The following is a 20,241-nucleotide window of genomic DNA, read 5'->3' as shown; positions in this document are numbered from 1 at the left end:
TGCCATAAAAGTGCAATAGATAGACTGTGATTTCTACCAATTATGAAAGAAAAAACCATAGCCTAACAACTTTCAACAACTGTGCTTTAACCATACATGTCACAACAAAAAACATTTTCAACACTGACAGATGTTTGCATGTCAAAGAACACTGTCGTTTGATCAGCATTTCCCATCTGATCCCGGGGTGTGAAAAGTGAAATGTTGGAGGGAAATCAATTTTTGGAGTTCTCTCATTTTTTTCCCCTTTTATTGAATGTGTTTAGAGAGAGATGTAATTTAAAAACTGCTGCTATTTTCCCTCTGCAAGTATTTAGTTTGAATGGTATCTTAAGTTGTAAGGTGCTAACTTCATACAATAAAAAATAATTATATAAAAAAAGTACTATACTTGAATTGCTGAAGTTTTGCAACACTGTGAAGTAAGTTAGTAAATCTTACTAACCTGTTAGTTAACCTTAGTTAAAAAACAAACAAAAAAAAAACACGCAAACCAATTGCCTTGAAATTACAAACTAATCTGGAATAGGAATTGTAAGTTGTGCAAACAAATGCTTCCTTAGTACACTTACACTATTGAGAATTCCTATTAACCTAACTTGGTCATTATAAGTAAAGTATATTGTTTGCTTATTAAACACAACACACACACAACACACTAAAGTACTAATTAAGCTCACATTTGCTTAGCCTCAGTACACTAAGTGAGCATTTGTTTGCACAACTTGAAATTACAGACTAATCTGCAATAGGAATTTCAAGTGCGGAAAGTAAGGAAAGCTATCACTTTTTACAGTGGGTGATTTGATCATGATGGATCTATCCTGTCATTTTATGGCATCCTGTATTCCCATTCCCATGCTCCCCTCCTCCTATGCTCACCATATGTTTTATTGTGTTTATCTTGAGATTTATGATGTCCCATATGTGTTGTCTGAGTGGAGCTGTGAGGTGTAATGTGTCTAACTCAAGGAACCAAACCAACCAAATGAAGGATACAGTGTGTGTTAAGCAAAAATGTATTTCAAAGGGTTAAACATTGGTGAAGTTTGTTATGTGAAAGCCTGAATCTGTCTCACTTAAGGAGTGTGGGATGTTCTCGGGAGTCAAAGGAAGTCCTCACACTATATGGCAAGCCGATTGAGCATTTATTCAGATATCTTGATATCAGCATAATTGTCATGTACATGCAAGCCATTTCTGCCCACTAGTTAACTAGTGAGCCATTTATATGTGAACTAGTTAACTAGTGACAGCCAAAATGCCCACTAGTTAACTAGTAAGGCCCAAATTCTCTCTAGTTAACTAGTTCATATGTTTCATATCTTACTAGTTAACTAGTAATGCTCAGTATGTTCACTAGTTAACTAGTGGACATTGCAATGTGCACTAGTTAACTAGTTTAAAGACTTCTATATTTTACTTGTCAACTAGTAAGGTACAAAAATGTTTACTAGCTGACTACTGAATGTCAAAGTCTCACTTGTTAACTTCTTCTGCTTGAGCATTTTTTCTGATGTCTTGATATCAGGCCAACATGCAAGCCATTTTTGTCAACAGCATAAATGCCCACTAGTTAACTAGTGCACACATATTAGCTTCACTAATTAACTAGTGAGAGCCAGAAATGTCCTATAAGGCCAAAATGCATACAAGTCAGCTAGTTGAAGGCTTTTGGGTCTCACTAGTTAACTAGTGACAGCCAAAAATGTGCACATGTTTACTAGTGAAGGCAAAACTTACTAGTTAACTAGTTGGAATAGGTCAATGTCACTAGTTAACTAGTGAACCATAAATGGCTTACTAGCTAGCTAGGTGATGGCAGCAGGCTCACTAGTTAACTTGTTGATGCATCCTTTGTCCAAACTAGTTAACTAGTGAGGTCATAAATGTATACTAGTAAACTTGTTCAAGCCTAAATTCACACTAGTCAGCTAGTGGTGCAGAATTAAAATTAGGAGGCGGATAATTCTGGAAATTGAGGCTTTCTATTGGCTCCCTATGTCCAAATAGAACATGACAACCAATCACAGCGTGGCATTTCACAAAATCCCACCCACATTTTTGGCTGTCACTAGCTGACTGGTATGCATTTTGGCCTTTACTAGTTAACTAGTGGACATTTCTGGCTCTCACTAGTTCACACAAACATGGCTCACTAGTTAACTAGTTGACAAAAATGGCTTACATGTACATGACAATTATGCCTGATATCAAGATATCAGAATAAATTACTCTTCCAAGGAGATTTCTTATCCAAGTACTAACTAAGCCTGCTTAGCTTCAGTAATTCAGCAAAGTCAGGGTATCTGCTGGTCTGGCTGCTGGCTAAAAACAAAAGGTGAAAGGCATATATTGGCAAAGTGAAACTAACTTCACCATGGTGTCAGACAACGACAAGACAGTTATATGCAGTTACTTTCACTATTGACTGACAATGGGTTACCATCGAAAACATAGGCTGGAAAAAGCAACACTTACCCTAATATTGCTCAAATGGCTGAAGAAAAAAAACATTTATCCTGCATAGGAGTTACTAATATCTTGTTACAGTGCGTCTTCAGCTGTGCTCCATACGTGTCTCTCGCCTCTCCCCTAATCACTTTTAACCGTACCAATTTGCAAATGATGGTGAATACTCATCATGAGATGTACAGTATTTTGTAATATCTTTATTCTAATTATGTTTCCCATTGCAATCATGCAATTTGTAATGTTTTGCATGGACATGCGCTGGTGTGCGTTCATGGAGGATAGAAGGATGGTGCGTTGTGTACCCACCAATATGACTGTTGACAATGCGCTCTTAAAATAACATATAAACAACTCGCCATAGACTTCTGATCAGGTGTACAATAGCGATTTTTAGACAATGCACTAGGCCACTCCTTAAGTTGTTAATTGCCACACCCCTGGGCGCATTGTTTAAAAAATAAACGTGCAAAATAAGGAATTAAACTTTGCGCGGGGGGGGAAACGAGTTTTACTCCATGCGCCAGTGTGCAAAATACAGCCCCTAATGTTTTGCTTTTTCATTTTTAACTAGGTGGCGCTATACATGAAATGAGTGGTAATTGAATGGGTTGACACGGCCCCTCAAGACCAACATACAAACTAAAGGTGGTCCTCCTAGGCCCTAGGTTCTCAAGATATTCACAGAAAACTGTGTCCGGCCACCTACAGGCCAGTTGGTGTACAGTAACATAAATTAATTTTATTGTTATGCTACAGATCAAACAAAAAACAATGGTTCCATGCTATCCTTGTGGGGCTACATGCCTACAAAGTTTCGTGCACCCCGGTCTTTCAGTGTCCCGGGAATCCTTGATGGAAAATTGGGCATGCGAAAAAAAAAAAAATCTGACTAAACCTATATGACCACCGCTTCGCTGCTCCCCGAGCGCCGCTGTTGTTGCAGGCAGCTCACTGCGCTGGGATTAGTGTGTGCTTCACCTCACTGTGTGTTCACTGTGTGCTGAGTGTGTTTCACTAATTCACAGATTGGGATAAATGCAGAGACCAAATTTCCCTCACGGGATCAAAACAGTATATATACTTATACCTGTACACTGCCTCACCTCTTTCTTGTTAAGTTCATTAAGATACACTTTCTGACATGTTGTGACCCATATTCTCCATCCAGATTTAGAAGGCGAGACAAGGCACATTATAGTGTGTTTGCTTTTTCAACACATGTAAGAAATAGTAGTTAGTGTCAAGAGCCATTTTATATTTTAGTACACATTTTGAAGCCTCAGAAAAAGTTATCAAGATATGATATTAGCATATCAAAGGGTGCCCAAACTTTTTTGATCTACTTTTAAAGTTGACAGTGTCCCGGGATCTACCAAGCCAAATAGAAAGCTTACCCAGCAAGCACATAGCATTCTACCAACTTTAAGTTACATTATAGCTCATGGTTCTCCTGTGGTTAGTTTTAACCTTCTAATAATGTTTAGAGAATGTTATCTCCAGGTTATCAAGCAAAGGAACATTCCCTTAACGTTTTTACAACAAAAAAAATAAACCTTATATTATGGTTGCATTGTTCTTTCCAAACAACATTGCTACTTAGTTGTTTTTTGTTATTTCTTTTTTATAACCATCACATTACGCTGTGGTTATGAGCTTGTGGTTGATTATTGTTCAGATCCGTCAACATCACATGCAAGTGGGGGTCGCGCGCATCAACTCATGAGTCCCATGTGTTTTCCCACCAGCAGAGCTAGTTGGCTAGTTCAAACTTTTGCCAACTTAAAAAAAAGCTTAAAGGGACACTGCCTGTAGGAAGAATATCCCTCTTGCAAGTTCAGTGTATTGTACCCACCAACCATCAGTCTCACAAAGTCTCACACATTGCGAGAAGCAGGTTCAGTTTACATCCTGCATCCACAGCACAGAAGCAGGCTAATGAAACGCTAGCGATTGTTGCAAACGTGTGTATAATGGCAGAGACGGCGAAGAAGCAGCGAAAACCCTTGACGGAAGATGCAAAGAAAAGGAAAAGAGCTTCAGACCGAGCGAGGGCTCGCACACGTATTGACACGCACAGACGCTAGGGGGAGTTTCGTAGAGAAAAAGCATCAGGCTTGTCCCTTTAACTCATGTCACGCTGTTCGCCAACAGCAACATCCACCTTCTTTGTTTAAGTAGCAGGGAATTCAAGCCGAACCGTTTCAACTCTGCCATGAATCATTATGTTAAGCCCGCCTAACAACTCTATACACAATGTGATTGGCGCTATCAAAGTTTCATTTTTCCAGCTCGCAAGCCAAAGGAGAGTTGCTAGACTAGCCCGGGCAGCAAATTAAATTTGCTGCGGCTAGGGTGCGTCTAGATTTTCTAGGCTATGAGGCTTATGACCTGTAGGTGGCACTGTAGTCTTAAGGCTGTGTCATAGCAAGCATGTAGCAGAGTAGTAAAGTGTATGTTCTGGGGTAATAACCATAAATGTAAGTAAGTAATGCCCATAAAGTAATGCGATAGACTTCACTCTGCTGTCTGTACATTATCCATTACCGACAAGGATGTCCCAATAGTCATTCAGATGTTGCGATGAATAATGCCGTGTCACTGCTATTAGAAGATTATTTGCATAACCACTGCTGATTGTGATGAAACATTCTGAACAAGTTGTAACAGAATTCAGAAGCATTTATTGGAAACATGTAACATGGAACCTAAGAAAAAATAATGGAAACTAATACAATATACCACTAAGGAAATGCTTATAAAATATAAGTTCATGACAATAATATATTATACCAAATCTAATATACATGTGCATCAGTGTGTTGCCTCCTCTTTTACTTTGTGTGTAAAATGTGGCTCAAATGATGATAATTTTATACATGCTTTCATGTGACAAACATAATTTGAAAAAAAAAGCTTGGCTTGAAATCTTCTATAAGTAATGCCTGCAAAATTGAGGTCAATTTCACATCTACAGTATACAGTGTATTTTATAGATAACAGATAACTGTATCCTACCATGCTGACATATCCTACAAAATGACAGGTCATATTCTCCTCCCTGATTTATAAAATAATCATGTTTTAAAGTATTGGAAATCTACACACATCTTTGCAGGCAGTATGGTAGGATCTTTATAATCAAAAGTTAGTCAACAAAACAGGGCCGCACAGGGGAACCTTATGGAGAACAAAGTGCACGTGTGTAGGTGTTAGTGTGTTCGGGTGTGTGTAAATGTACGTGTGTGAACTAGTGTGTTTGTGCTTACGTGTCTGCATGTCGAGGCATTCTATGTGTGGTAGGGCATCCAGCTTTTGTATGTGTGTTACTGTGTATGGGTGATATTTACATGAGTGCCTATTTACATGAGTGTGCATGTCGAGGCATTCTATGTGTGGTAGGGCATCCAGCTTTTGTATGTGTGTTACTGTGTATGGGTGATAGTGCCTATTTACATGAGTGTGCATGTCGAGGCATTCTATGTGTTGTAGGGCATCCAGCAGTTGTACATGTACAGTATGTGTGTTACTGTGTATGGGTGACGGTGAAGGTGTCCTATTTACATGAATGTGAATGTAATTATGAATGAGTCCTGAGGTATAATGCGAAAACCAAGCATGGTTTTGTATGACTTTGTAAATGTAAATGTGTACAGACAAGTTTGTACTGGTATAAGCAGGTTATTTCTGTTACATCTACAAGTAAATAAACAACTCTTTGTATGTCTGGAACATGTGAAGAATGTGAAGAAATTGACAATAAAGCTGACTTTGATAATTATAAAAAAGAAAACATGTAACATGGAATCACTGATATATTTTGCATGCTCAATATCTAACACACACATAGTGGGAATAAAGCATGGCTCATTTTAAAATATAGGACAAAATATTAAACCCAGCTCCAAACTTTTACTGGGGACTTATTTCACCATCATGATGTTGCACTTTAAAGAGAGTACTTTGTGTTATCCCATGTTTTGTGGTTTAGTAACCATGACAACCCTCTTCTTTTTTTAAAGTGTATCCTAACTTGTGGTCTACGGCAGCATTGCAGCTTAGTTTCACTATATTGGCCTTCATCAGGAATTGCTCATGGCCCCCCATGCTCTCTGGTGCCGACCCTGTACTCGCACACATGGAGAGAATTTGGATGACAATTTTTAAGTTACATTGTAGGGGGCGCCGCTGTGCCATTCTCATTCTTCATTCTTCATTCTCCTGCAGCAGCAGCTCCAGAACTGCTGTCGCATCTGTATAGACAGAATGAAAAGGTACAGTAAGAGTGTGTGTGTGTGTGTGTGTGTGTGTGAGTGAGTGAGTGAGTGAGTGAGTGAGTGAGAGAGAGAGAGAGAGAGAGAGAGAGAGTAGGATGATGAGGTTTGGACATTGCCAACACCATGACATGTTAAATAATGTACACTGTATGTCACAATCCAATCACAATACATGACCAAACCATAAACCAAACTTTCAAGACTGTTCTGCTGAGAGTAATTATATAGAAGGAATCCTATCCTAATTATGAACAACTAATAATTATTTAGAGCAGAAAGTAATTGATTTCCTCAAATCTACAACTAATATTTGGTATTAATCTTGCAAACAAATGAATAAATGAAATATGTCTGTGGGCCCTAATTTAAACGGTGGACATGGTGCAAGGTCTAACAACCAAAGTTCCCACTCATGAACTACAACAAATGGGTTTTGAGCTGATTCATCAATGATTGCTCACAGGTTGTGATGCCCCCGGTGGCATATTTCAGACATGTCATCAACATGCATTTAAGGCAAAGATGGTTGATTACGAAGATACTTCCTGAGAGGCCATTTCCTGTCCCAGGAAATGTATGCAAATAGGGTCGCCCCGCACGAGGGGGGGGGGGCCCTATCCCCCATTTATGCAGTGATCGAGCTCCCTTTTTAACACTGAGCTCTATGGCAGAATCCAAGAATTTCCCAGAATTTGTCAAAGCCTTATTTTTCTGAGCAATGAATGCACATTTCGGCCACGGTATCACAATCTCCAAACCCTCCTCTCCATTTCAGGAGAATGTCGTGACAGTATGACCCTCCAGTCGGGAGAAAATCAACATTAATGAAGGGGTATTTAAGGTCTTCTCCATGGAGTTAAATTAGCTAATTGATTTACCCTGGTTATCAATTAGCTTTAGTTAGACTTTGCATGTTCAAATCAGGGGGCAAAGTGTTACCTCCTCATTGAGAACACAGTGTAGCAGGAAGATGAAGGTTGGCTGTTGGCAGTTGAGCACGTGGAAGAGCACATCCAATGACTGGCTGCTTCCAATTACACAAAAGTCTCTATTTTTGCATTTTCTTTCTTGGTTCAATGGATATGTATAAAATGGGACTACAAATCTTCACAACTAATATTGGATAAAACAACATGAATATTCAATTTCTAGGGATTCCTATGAATATTTCAAGACCCAATATGCTGCATCTACTTATTGCTAAGGGATATACACTGCAGCTAGAAAGTAGGGAAGCACCAAAGGTGGAGGAGGTGGAGGAGGGCATATTTGACTAAATTTAATTGAGACATAGTAAGATTAATCTGAAAATGTAAAGCATTATACTGATTATACATGAAACATGTCATGTATAGATTCCCAAGAGTCCAAGCTTTCAAATGGTGTATAATAATACTATGCTACATAGCAACATGGTACATACAATTGATTTAGAATGTTGGGAGGAGGTGGGTGAGGGGGGTAGGTGTTCCGTGGAAGGTACACTGATCCATATCAGGTTTAAATTAGCAAATTGAGTTTGCCTGCTTATCGATTAGCTTTAGTTAGACTTTGCACGTTAGTCAAATTATGGGCCCAAAGTGTTACCTCCTCATTGAGAACACAGTGTAGCAGGAAGATGAAGGTTCCCTGTTGGCTGTTAAGTGCAAGGAAGAGCACATCCAATGCCTGGCTGCTTCCAGGGAAGAATCCCAGTATCCAAGGCAAACCAATGATAACAGACTGGATTAGGGTTTTAAACACCAACATCCTACAAAGAAGGGAGGTTTGATGCTGATGTTCACTCACTGAGAGATTTTGCAACATTTTTTGACAGTACAGTAATGGTCATTTTAAAAAATGTAAATAATACAAAAAATCTGTTCCACAAAGTGATATCTGTTTACCATTCACACATCTGCCTGCCATGCCCTAATAAAATCCTCTCTGGACGTCCTTTGGTGAGCTGCCTTACCTGATTTTTTTATCGTGTGCGGGGCCATGTTGCATCCGTGACAGGGTAGTGCGAAGGAGGATGAGGATGACGAGGAAGAGGACAGTGTTTGTCTAGTTTGGGTAACAAGTGACACATGCATGAATGCACAATTCCTCCATTAGTTGTTAATCTCACTAACACATTAATATAAATACCCTTCTCTCTCATATGGGTAGACATTTAGTGTGTTTGAAATAATTAATTCGATAATATTTTTGCAGAGGACAAGTTTTATGTAAAGGGAAACGCCTGTCTCTAATACTAGCCCAGTGGTCCCCAAAAATACGGCCAACTCATTTTGGGAGGCCCCCAAAAACATGTCCGTGGTATATAGCATCTGGCCCGCACGGGAGTATGACATCGTCAAACTATAACCTCCGTAATTTCCCCATTCATTATCTATGGCGAGTCTTAACAGTACACATGTAATACTCTTTTTGTCCACTGGTGGTTGGTTTGGCGCTGTTTCACGTTTGCCATCGAAAACGGAATGAAATGTAGGCCTACCTGCAAACAATGTAAGAGGCCTATGCTGAATGCATCAGTGCTCAAAGTATTCTAAAAGTTTATCAATTATTTGTTAATAACTAACTAACTTCTATTCAAGTCATATTTCTGGGACTTTCTGGGATAATTATTTCTATTTTTTATTCACACGTTCAAATGTTCATACAGAGTTCAAAGTTCTCATCAGGTGAGTGGAAGTTAGAATGGTGGTCATTTCAGATGTGTTTGCCAGCACTTCATAAAACTATCATAGTTTTGATAACTTTAAATTATTTGTAGGATATTGCTTGTTCACAACTTGAGTTATGTATGTAAAGAAACAGAGTCTTTTTATTAGTATTATTTCATTTGAGCTACATTTTACACTGATGTGGCATGGTGGCAACATAAACACAGCTAGCAATGGTATTAAATTGCAGTGATGATTAAATGTAATGGAATATTCAACTAAGGTAGACTGCTGTTGTTCACAGCACTAAGCTATTTATGGTTGATATACTCCCGAGTCTCTGGCCCTCTCTTAGAGCCAGGCATAGTGAGCTGGCCCTCGGAAGAAAAAGTTTGGGGACAACTGTACTAGCCGGTGCAGTTTGGTGATTTGGGAAAATAAAAGCCTGGGCTATTATTTGGAGTTTTACGGTAGATTTTAGCTAAAGGCTAGCGATAGTGGCCCCATAACCCTCTTCTATTTGTTCCTTTACTACTTCACTGTTTGTTTTCATTTCCAAACTCACTCCAAGGATGCAGCACACAGGACCAAGAAAACTCCAGATGAATCCTCTGTCGTAATTCAACCAGCACCTATAAAAGTAGAATATAACATACATCATATATAGGGTCTTTTTGAAACGGAAAGTTGTTGTCTTGCTGCCTCGCTATTATATAATCAGAACAGATTAAAGTTTAGTAAGGTAGCTTAATGCTTTGATAACTCCTCATGGTGTGAAACTTTACATCAAGAGCAAAATATGACGATTAGCGATTCAATCTAATTGTGCCATATTCACCAACTGTTTAAGGCAAACAACGGGATACTAACTTATGAAGGCTAATTATAAGGCCCAGCCAAAATTGATTTAGCCCATCCAAAACTGAAGCCCATTCCACAGAATACATTAACACATAAAGGACAATGGGATACATATCTCTGGGATATCTGTTTTCTATGTTTTTTTGCAACTAAATAAAAGTCCAAATGCCCATTCCATCTCCATCATTATGTCTGGAAAAGTTGCTAACTTGTTACCTCATAAGGTGTAATCTGTAGCTGCCTGGCTACTTTAGCTGTTGGTCGCATAAACTCAAGCTCAGTAAAACCAATTGTTTTCATTTTTCCGTACCGACAGTACTCAGTGACCTTGAGAAATGGCGATCTATATGCGATTTAATCTTTAATACTCATTCACAACCCCCTCCATTGTCACTCCCATAACCATGAGACACTAAGGACGAGGTAGAAAGTGTGTTCTGACTAAAAGCTGAGCTGTAACTACTTGTTATTATCTCTGGAATACAGAGTCTTATACTTTGAAACTTTGATGAAATTATCCTTAAAAGTTGGTGTTTCTTGAATGTGATAGAAGGTGTTATATTTGCACTCACCTGTCACTCCCATAGCCATCAGGCATAATTCCAGCTGAAACAGCAACAACAGCCAAGGGACCTCCATAACCAATCAGGCACTGGTATCCCCAGTGAGGTCCAATCCCCCGTGGGGATCTGATGTCTTTGAGCCTGAGGACAGCATGGAAAAGCCAGATGGTCTCCAGGAGCATCCACGCAAAACTGCTCAGGAAGAGGTAGTGAAGGACTCCTGAGAGCACCGTGCACACGACCTGCACACAGCACAGACAGGAAGTAAATATTAAGTTGCGGGTCATGATCCAGCAGATGGTTTTGAACGTGATGTGTATTATAGCCAGAGCTATGCAAATTGATCCTGTGTTCTCTATTGATGTCTCCCAATGGCAACATGTAGAGGCGAAACAGCACAGGTCCCAGAATGGCACCTTGAGGTACTCTGCATATGATAGTACTGTTAGCTAAGGAGTGATCTGCCAGACGGATACAGTATGTCCTAAACAAAGTCAGCACTGACTCAACTCGTGAAAGTTAAGGTAAGGACATATATTACTACTGACATTGGGTGGCGTGTTCCTTTAAGCCCAAAAGTTAGAGGGGGTTCGGTTGTGTCCCCACCGAGAAAATTTATTAAATACTGTCATATAAATGCACAAGATCTGCGCACTTTCTGTCAGAGATTAGGGCTTACACTATAACTAAAACACATGTGCATACCATAAATCCTCAAATTTTAGCCGGGATTTTGGCCGGGATTCTATTTATAAATAAAGTCCGCCCCCCCAAATAAGCTGGGGTAATAATTGCCTACATTGTTTTGATTTAACTCAATGAAATAAAAGAGCTATTCTTAATATTTTATATTGTTGGTTGGTTTAATACTGTTGCCAATGAAAAGTCGTTGTCCTACACTGGGTCTCCAACACGTCACTCTCAAGCTACCAGTCACTTACCGCCCTCTTCTGAGCTTGCCAGAGGCTGAAGCAGTAATAGCCTACATTTACACAATTGTTGTCGCGAGGCATTTTAGCCTACACATTTAAAAAGTTGGGATGGGGGCAACAAAAGGCTTGAAAAGGCAGTGTAATGATACAGAAAATAAAAGGAGGAACATTTCATAACAAATTAGGTGAACTGGTACCATGAATAGAGAGATAAAAAAGAGCATGTCACAAAGACCGAGTCTCTCAGAAGTAAAGATAAAGAGGTTTTCATCACTCTGTGTTAACCTTTGTTGGCAAATGATGAAATAATATAAGAATAATGTTTCTTGACATGAAATTGTGAAGGATTTAAGGATTTCATCATCTACAGTACACAATATCATTCAAATAGCCAGAGAATCCCAGGAAACCTTTAACACAAGGGACAGGACAGAAAATAAATATTGGATGACCATGGACTTCTGGACTTCAGAAGGCACTGCATTAAAACCTTCTTAAAGGAACATTATTTTGGCGACTGTAGAGCTTCTTCTAGAGTCACTATGTAGTATGTTACTCTGCTGTTGTAAATAGCAAACTTCTCACAACTTATATCCCCTCTGTACACAATGCAAAGGTTTTTTGTTTTGAAGATGAAGGATTAACAAGATTAAAAAACTATCTCCAAAGAGCTATATCTACTCACAAGGTAATGTTTCACAATTCTCGCGAGATTAGGTGGGCCGCTGCTCTTGGAAGTTGCATGGCTGGTTTTCTCGGTAGGTACTCGCTACGTCTATGCTGTATAGCTATGTTAGGTGAACGATTCGCCTATTACAAGCTTGTTTACCATCAAATTGGCTTCGTAAAGGTGACAAACTTGCATAGTGTACCTTTAAGAGAATCTGTAAAGAAAATCATTGTATGGGCTCAGGAAATCGTCTGATAACCAGTGTCTATGAGTACAGTTTAATGCTCCATTCACAAATTAAAATGCTCCATTCACATTACAAAAAATAATGAAATATTATTATTACTAATATTGTGTTTACTAATAATCATGAAATGCAGTTTTCATCACCTTGTGAGGGTGAATGAGGTGGATGAACTCCTGGACGAGCAGGAAGAGGAGGTGAGCGAGAAACAGACTGATGCAGAGGTTCAGACGAGTCGTGCTGTTCACTTGAGGTTTCCCTTGACAGAGGGCAAAGGTCATCATGGCCAGGGTCAGGAACCCCAACCCAACAGAGACAGCGATCCTATTCAGCAACTCCATAAACTGGTTTGTCTAAGAGATAAGGTGATGTGTAGTAAAAACATAGCATTGTCTAATCTCCACTTATGTTCTGTCTACTGTATAGGGAGTCTTTTTGTATAAAATTAACTGAGAAAAACTGTTGGGGATGTTATAAATTGTACCATAGACGATAAATAATTGGAAAATGCAGTGTTGGTTACACTAAAACCACAAGCCTGTGGAAAGCCGAAACACCCTGCTCTGCCAAATGAGAGACAGGAACACATTGAGGAGGTTATCAGTACACAACCTTTGCACTCGCCTACCTCTACCCTTTTGTATTCGCTTACCTCCGTCTCCGCCTCCGGAGGTCGCTCCGCCTGCACCTGCATGATCAGGGCGAAGGTGGAGAAATGCACACAGGTGCAGACGGTGTGGGTGGCGTTGGTCTGGGTGACATCACAGCCGTCTACCACCCAGGCGCTGGCATTCCAGTACACACAGGAGAGCACACCCTGAGGGTCCAGACTCTACCCAAAACAAACAAATTGGGGGTATTCCAAGTATGTGGTTTAGTGGCAAAAGTGGCAAGACTGAACTCTGTGTGTTTGAGATTATTTAATGTTCAAAGTTAGCATCATATTGTTAACACACAAATGTTCCACACCAATAAGCAAACGATTTACAGTTTTATACTATAGCTTAAACACTAACAAAACACTATCAAATTCAAAATTATTCCACAGTTAGCGAAACCTTACACTCAAGGAGCAAAACATCTGCCCACATTTGCACAACTATAAGCATATTGTCAGCCTCATGCTTTTTGCAAAAAAAAAATACTGCACACGTTGATTTACAAAACACTTTTTTTCTTTTCTCTTCTTTACACACAAACATCTCAGATAATGTCTGCTCTTTACGATTCCATGGAACTACCTTCCAAAATAAACACAAAGGCATATCGCCTTTTCATCGTATTCCTTCATGAAACCCGATGACCACAACGCGTGTACAGGTGTGAAGCGGCAGAAACATTGTTGTCTGGCTTTGCCCATCACTATTGACTGATGTACATGAAGCTGATGCTGATTGAGACTGACCTGGATGTGTTTCATTGTGATGTTGGCTGGACTTGGCAGGACTTTGTTTTGGGTTTTTGGTAGGGAGGCACTCAGAACTGCCGACATCATGACCTTCATTGTATCATTGACAGTGTGGAAGAGGTCTGCTGTCAGAACTGAACCCAATTTCTTGAAGTTTGTGAAGGCCACAGCGGCCGATCCTGACAGAAAAACACAATTTGATGTGTGGCTTAACATGAACTAAACATTAGCTTCACCCCAATGTCACCCTAATTAAGTTGAAATAAGAACTTATGACTAACTGAGATTAAATTAGAACTTAAACTGAGTTAACTCCATAACTCCAATGATGAACTCCAATTGAACAAATGTGTATTACTAGTGAAGTTATGACAAATGAGTATCAGTACGTGACTTTACTTTCGGGTACACAAATGCAGTAAGTAAAGGTGATTTCATGATGAATTCATCATGTGTTCACACACAGGCCTCTGCATTGCAACATCAGGGGAAGAGCCTACCTGGGGTCTCTAATAATTGCACACAGTACTGTCTACCAACTGGCAAACAGTAGGACTATGATGAAGTCTGAATAACAGTGCATTGGCAATGAAATAAGTGAGGTATTTACCTAAAGTAACATTGACATAATCTCTAGCTCATTATGAATTCATCATGTGTTCATGTACACATTAGGAATTCATCATTATAACAAAGATAAACACTGATAAAACATACTAAATAAGACTATATTAATGAGGAAAAAAATATTTGTGAATCCTTAAGTAATGTTCAAAACACAATTAATTATGATGAATAAAGTGTTTGTTAATGCTTAAAGGACAATTCCGGCGCAAAATGAACCTAGGGGTTAATAACACATGTGTACCGAGTTCGACCGTTCGCTGGGATTTGTTTTCATGCTAGTCGAATGTGACCAGTTTTATTGCAAACCGCTTATTAGCGGTTAACGCTAGCCTTCGGGGCACACGTACAGTAGAAATAAATCACTATTTCTATACCACTAACAAGGCTCAAAATAGCACCACACTTACACAGTAGCATAATGAGGGTCTCTACATGTAAACCGAAGCATTGAGAACTTTGTAAGTGTACAGGCAGTTTATTAAAAAGAAACACATTACCGTTCACGTCTGGTTCACATATACAGGCAGGCGATGTGAACTAAAATCAAACGTAATTTGCTCAATATAGGCCTATCAGAAATAATAGCTCCGATGTAACATAACTTGTGTAGTGTAGGCTACTTACTTAGTGGATCCATGTCCCTCTGGTAGCCTATGGATCGCCGCCGCCTGTGTGTGGTATTGACTACAGCTTCTAGCTCTCTCTCTCATAGCCCTTTCACGGAGCTCCCGCAGCTCTTCGTTGGTATTCCGACTCGAAAAGATAAGGACGTCCAATAAGGGTTCATCCTTGATGTCTTCAAATTCGTTCAAATAACCTGCCATCTCTTATGTCTCCTGTTGCGTTCAGTGCTTCTCTTTTGCACAGTCCTTCTGCAACAACGTTTCACCCGAGATTCACTTCACATCCCAGTTGTAACCAAGGCGCCTGCCTGTATGTGAACCAGACGTCAACGGTAATGTGTTTCTTTTTAATAAACTGCCTGTACACTTACAAAGTTCTCAATGCTTCGGTTTACATGTAGAGACCCTCATTATGCTACTGTGTAAGTGTGGGGCTATTTTGAGCCTTGTTAATGGTATAGAAATAGCGATTTCTTTCTCTGTACGTGTGCCCCGAAGGCTAGCGTTAACGCTAATAAGCGGTTTGCAATAAAACTGGTCACATTCGACTAGCATGAAAACAAATCCCAGCGAACGGTCGAACTCGGTACACATGTGTTATTAACCCCTAGGTTCATTTTGCGCCGGAATTGTCCTTTAACCAACCAGCTAATTTTTGAATGTTCTAAAGTAAACTACACAAATCCACATTAAATATAGATTGAGGCCATGAACATACCGTTGTTGTTTCTTGCAATACCAGAAAGGTCTATATCCAAAGAGTTATTTTCATTTTCAACATTGACGTTCATATTGCTCTTATAGTCCTTTCCAATGGCGAAAGTTTGTACTTCTGAAAGGTAAAAAGATCATGTATTTTTGTTATTACAACAAGTTTGCTATTAATATCCATCTGAAGTGTAATGTAGAGTGTAATTAGGAAAAATAAAATACAGACAAAGAAAGAGAGAGATGAGTTAGAATAGAAACAAGCAGAGAGAGAGAGAGAGAGAGAGAGAGAGAGAGTTTTAGACTGCACACCCATGGTTTTGGTCATCAGTGTTTTGCTGGCATTTGTGGTCGTGGGCTCCACCAGGGCCCCCACCAGCTTCTCGGTGGACTGCAGCATGGCATCACCCAAGACCACCAGCTTCTTTCCACTGGTATCCTGTGGCACCTTAGTAAGGGCATCTTCTAAACTCCCCAGTAAGGACGACACAACCTGCAGGTAAATTACAGCAAGCACCACCCAGACAGACTTGTTAGATACTTTTAGATATATCTCCTGTGTGTTTTATTAATTGCCCCTCTGCAAGCACCACCCAGACAGACTTGTTAGATACTTTTAGATATATCTCCTGTGTGTTTTATTAATTGCCCCTCTGCAAGTTTTGTTTAAATTAAATACAAGAGTTCTGCACTTGCGCTCGGTCTCTTCCTTCCATGACACACATTTATTATTCTCCACCCCGATGTTAAACAATTATTTTAGCAACAGCCTTTTTATAATGATTGTTTATGTGTTGTTGTGATAGTTTTCCATCCCAAGTATTAAGCATGTCAACCAACAAATGGTACTACTCAAGACAACCCTTTGTAGAAATGACTGAGCAGGGCTTCATCATAGCGCACTGTGGGCTAGATGTGCGTACATTTGCGAACGTAGCATTATCAGCGCCATGGACAAACCGCAGATAGCAAATGCTGTGATACGTGGTTTTTATCAAACTTTCACTTCATCGGGTAATCTGCACCTTTCTCCGCCCCCTACCGCAATTTACGAACGTCCAAAACTGAACGGCATAGCCTACATACAAGCACAGTTGAATGAAGTGAACAAGAACAAGAACAAGTTAAAAAGAATCAAACATTTAGTGATCATGAAATAATACAATACATGATAAGATGTCAGCAAGCAGGGAGATAATGAAGATCAGTAATTCTACTCAAACTACTTGTGCACATAGGCTATGGAAGATTCTAGCAAGTAGGAAAGTTTAAGTGGATGACGGGATAGTGAAAGTAAGGGCCCGACCCATTTCTCCCCCCTTAAAACTTCCACTTGGTTTTGAATGCCCTCTGGACGAGGGAAATGGGTATGAAGATCTTTCCCTATGAAATGGGACACCACTATATGCAAATTAGCGTAGTGAACATGCTCACCTATGTCATGTGCAGCGTTGACGTGTCTACCGGTAGTAGCCGGAAAACGCAGGTTCCAGCAGTTCACTGTGTTGACTGTTGTGTGTGCATCAAACTAACATATTGCAACATATTTAAAAATTTTAATATACTTATTTGTGAAAATATATGAGCAATGCAATTGTTCCTTTCCAGGGGTGTGATCTTGGTTGGAAAATTTGGCTGGCTCACTGAGCTCGCACGGTATCCTGGGTAATTTTATCTCCCACTTAGTTTTAAGTCTGCACCAGTCCTGGATACATTTTGAGGGTTGATTTTAAGTGGAAAATAGCACTCCCCCTTACTCCCTAAAGTAATGGGACACCCTACCCCTACACATGCACACGTCACATGCATCTAAGGGAAGGAGAGGTATTGGTTGCTTAAGGTTGCTTTTGATATAGTACAAAGACTGGTGCTATATCAAAACAGTGATTCTGTTGTCTTTGAAATGTTCACTTATTGACACATTTAACCACAATTAGGATTAACACCTGCTTTTACAAGGCGGAAATATTTAGACACAGAATAGTTTAGAATAGTGCGCTTTCACGGGCAGTTTTTGTACATACCTCAGTATACATAATTAGGCGCTCTTTATGCTTCCCCTCCCATCTCTTTACGGTAAACTCCCACTTTCTCCTTGATCCTCCCATGAACACATATGCATGACACGGAAAAGCGCAATTTGCCATTTTCAGCTCCAGTCAGCTCTGCGCTTTTACCTTGCGCTTTTACGGCCTGTTTGTACATACCTTGCCATGATTTTACTCACGATTTGTGAAAGAAATATGCCTGAAGCGGGTGCAAAAACGTTAGTACATCTGGCCCTGTGTGTTCTAAAGGAACACAGTGATGCAACAACAAATACTCACGTAAGGCGCTAAAACAACATCATCTGTCAAATTCATGATGGCACTGTTCAGATTGTTAAATTGAGCCTCAGACGATGTTCCCTAAAAAAAAAAAAACATGAAGGGATTTTTTTATTTGTAATTGATGTTTTTACACCTTTACTTATGATGTGCATTTTTGATAACAATAGCCTATCAGGTCAAGATCGAGATTTATCCATAATCAGCCAAGAACCTTTTAACTTGTCTTCACCACATTCATTTTATTAATTTCATGGTAGTACTTTTCCAACGACTTGCATTGTTTTTCATACAATACACTAGCTATATAATCCATAGATATCCTCATGTCTATGGTTGTTCCTTCAATGTAATTTCAAATTACACTAAGAACCTTTAATGATTATGTCGTTCTAATTATACCGTCACCCTGGGCTGTTGATACACAATCATTCCATGTGAACTAAGACAGTAGGGCAGTCGTGGTCTACTGGTTAGGGTTTCGGGCTTGAAAGGGTTGCCAGGTCGATCCCCAACCAGTAGGAAAAATGTGGGCGGGGGAAGTGGTTGAGCACTGCTCTCCCATGCCCACATCCACGGCTGAAGTGCCCTTGAGCAAGGCACCTAACCCCTCACTGTTCCCTGTGCGCCCTCTGCAGCAAGACATCCCACTGCTCCGGGTTAGTGTGTGCTTCACCTCACTGTGTGCTCTGTAGGTTCACTAATTCACGGATGGGATAAATGCAGAGACCAAATTCCATGTATATGCAAGTATACATGTATATAAATAATAACGTCAGTATCTCGTGAAAATTGTGACCATGTTACATAAGAAGGTCCTTGTACTGTCCTTTTCTGTTTCTTTGAGCCATAGCACATGATTTGATATTGCCTCTTACCTTTATATTCTATAAATACTAGAAACACATCAGTTTATTACTCGTTAAGGGTGGTAAAATAAAAAAAATGCTTGACAGTCTAGAACTGGCGATTATCATCAATTTGACATTTTTGGGGATGTTGACAAAAGCATGGCTTACTACTGTCTACTGTCTCACGTGAGAATTACTGGGTATTAACAGCCCACGGTGACGGGCTTGCCATTGTCCACTGATGCAGCCAATCACTGCTGTGTGTGTGTGTGTTTTTCAGATACATATATAAACAGTGTCTGTACACACTGAAATATTCAGGATTCTTGGTTCAGAATCCTGAGATCAGTAACTGGTTGTCATTATGAAGCCAGTGAGTTTGATATTTTTCTTGTGTGTCAGCCATGTTATGAGAGAAAAGACACAAACCTCATTGCTGTGAAGATCTGAAAATGAGATGGAAACATTCAGATGGTCATGAGGAGAGGAGTCGAGATCCAAAAGTGGAAGGAAAATGAAAGTCAGGACTACCAGTTCTTATACAGATGTTAAGTAAATCCAGTCTCAGTTCATCTATGGATGTTATCAACAGCAATTGTATTTTTGAAATGTATAACTGTAATACTGTAGTCAGAAGTTTGTGCAGTTTATGTTGAATGAATAGAGACGTTGCTTTTAAAATGAACGGTTATCCTAAGGCCAGAATGTATTTGTGTATTGGAACTTCAACAAGTCCACATAACAACAAAGTGACCAATGTGTATCTAATCAAACACTTTATTGCAATGTTACCTTCGCAAACCAATGTGCCTGCAGTGATGCTGGGTATGGTACCATTTTGGCATTCACAGGAAATTCCCTCTTCAGTGTCGACACATATGGATGAGTCAGGACAAACCTGAGTTGATGTGCTACAGGTTTTAATCTCTGAAGAAAACACACACACACACAGACACACACACACACACACACACACACACACACACACACACACACACACACACACACAGCAGTGATTGCCTGCAAC

At 39.7% G+C, this 20,241-nt stretch overlaps 1 protein-coding gene across 1 annotated transcript; it reads right to left on the bottom strand.

Annotated features, from left to right (window-relative positions):
* Positions 1-6,671: 6,671 nt before the first annotated feature.
* Positions 6,672-20,051, bottom strand: LOC143099131 (adhesion G protein-coupled receptor E1-like). The gene is made up of 11 exons (XM_076262212.1): positions 20,007-20,051; positions 16,349-16,529; positions 16,047-16,160; positions 14,076-14,257; positions 13,323-13,502; positions 12,817-13,005; positions 10,834-11,066; positions 9,966-10,032; positions 8,704-8,795; positions 8,337-8,499; positions 6,672-6,725 (listed from the first exon to the last, which is right to left on the bottom strand). The coding sequence occupies exons 1-11, from the start codon at positions 20,049-20,051 to the stop codon at positions 6,672-6,674; spliced, it is 1,500 nt and encodes a 499-aa protein (XP_076118327.1).
* Between the last annotated feature and the right edge of the window lie 190 nt (positions 20,052-20,241).

The sequence above is a fragment of the Alosa pseudoharengus genome, unplaced genomic scaffold (assembly GCF_046254945.1).
Source record: "Alosa pseudoharengus isolate Yale_2024_CS ecotype anadromous, Long Island Sound unplaced genomic scaffold, YU_APseudo_1.1 YU_APseudo_1.1_scf_25, whole genome shotgun sequence".
In the NCBI taxonomy this organism is placed as follows: domain Eukaryota; kingdom Metazoa; phylum Chordata; class Actinopteri; order Clupeiformes; family Clupeidae; genus Alosa; species Alosa pseudoharengus.
This window is presented reverse-complemented; position numbering and strand designations above follow the sequence as displayed.

Bases quoted from the DNA above. Each gene is read 5' to 3' on its own strand.
- LOC143099131 (XM_076262212.1), bottom strand. From the start codon at position 20,051: ATGGTACCATACCCAGCATCACTGCAGGCACATTGGTTTGCGAAG. The intron at 16,161-16,348 runs GTGTGCAGTCTA...TTTACCTTTCAG, and splicing joins ACTGATGACCAAAACCATGG to AAGTACAAACTTTCGCCATT. The intron at 11,067-12,816 runs GTGATGAAAACT...TGCTGTGTGCAG, and splicing joins ACCTCATTCACCCTCACAAG to GTCGTGTGCACGGTGCTCTC.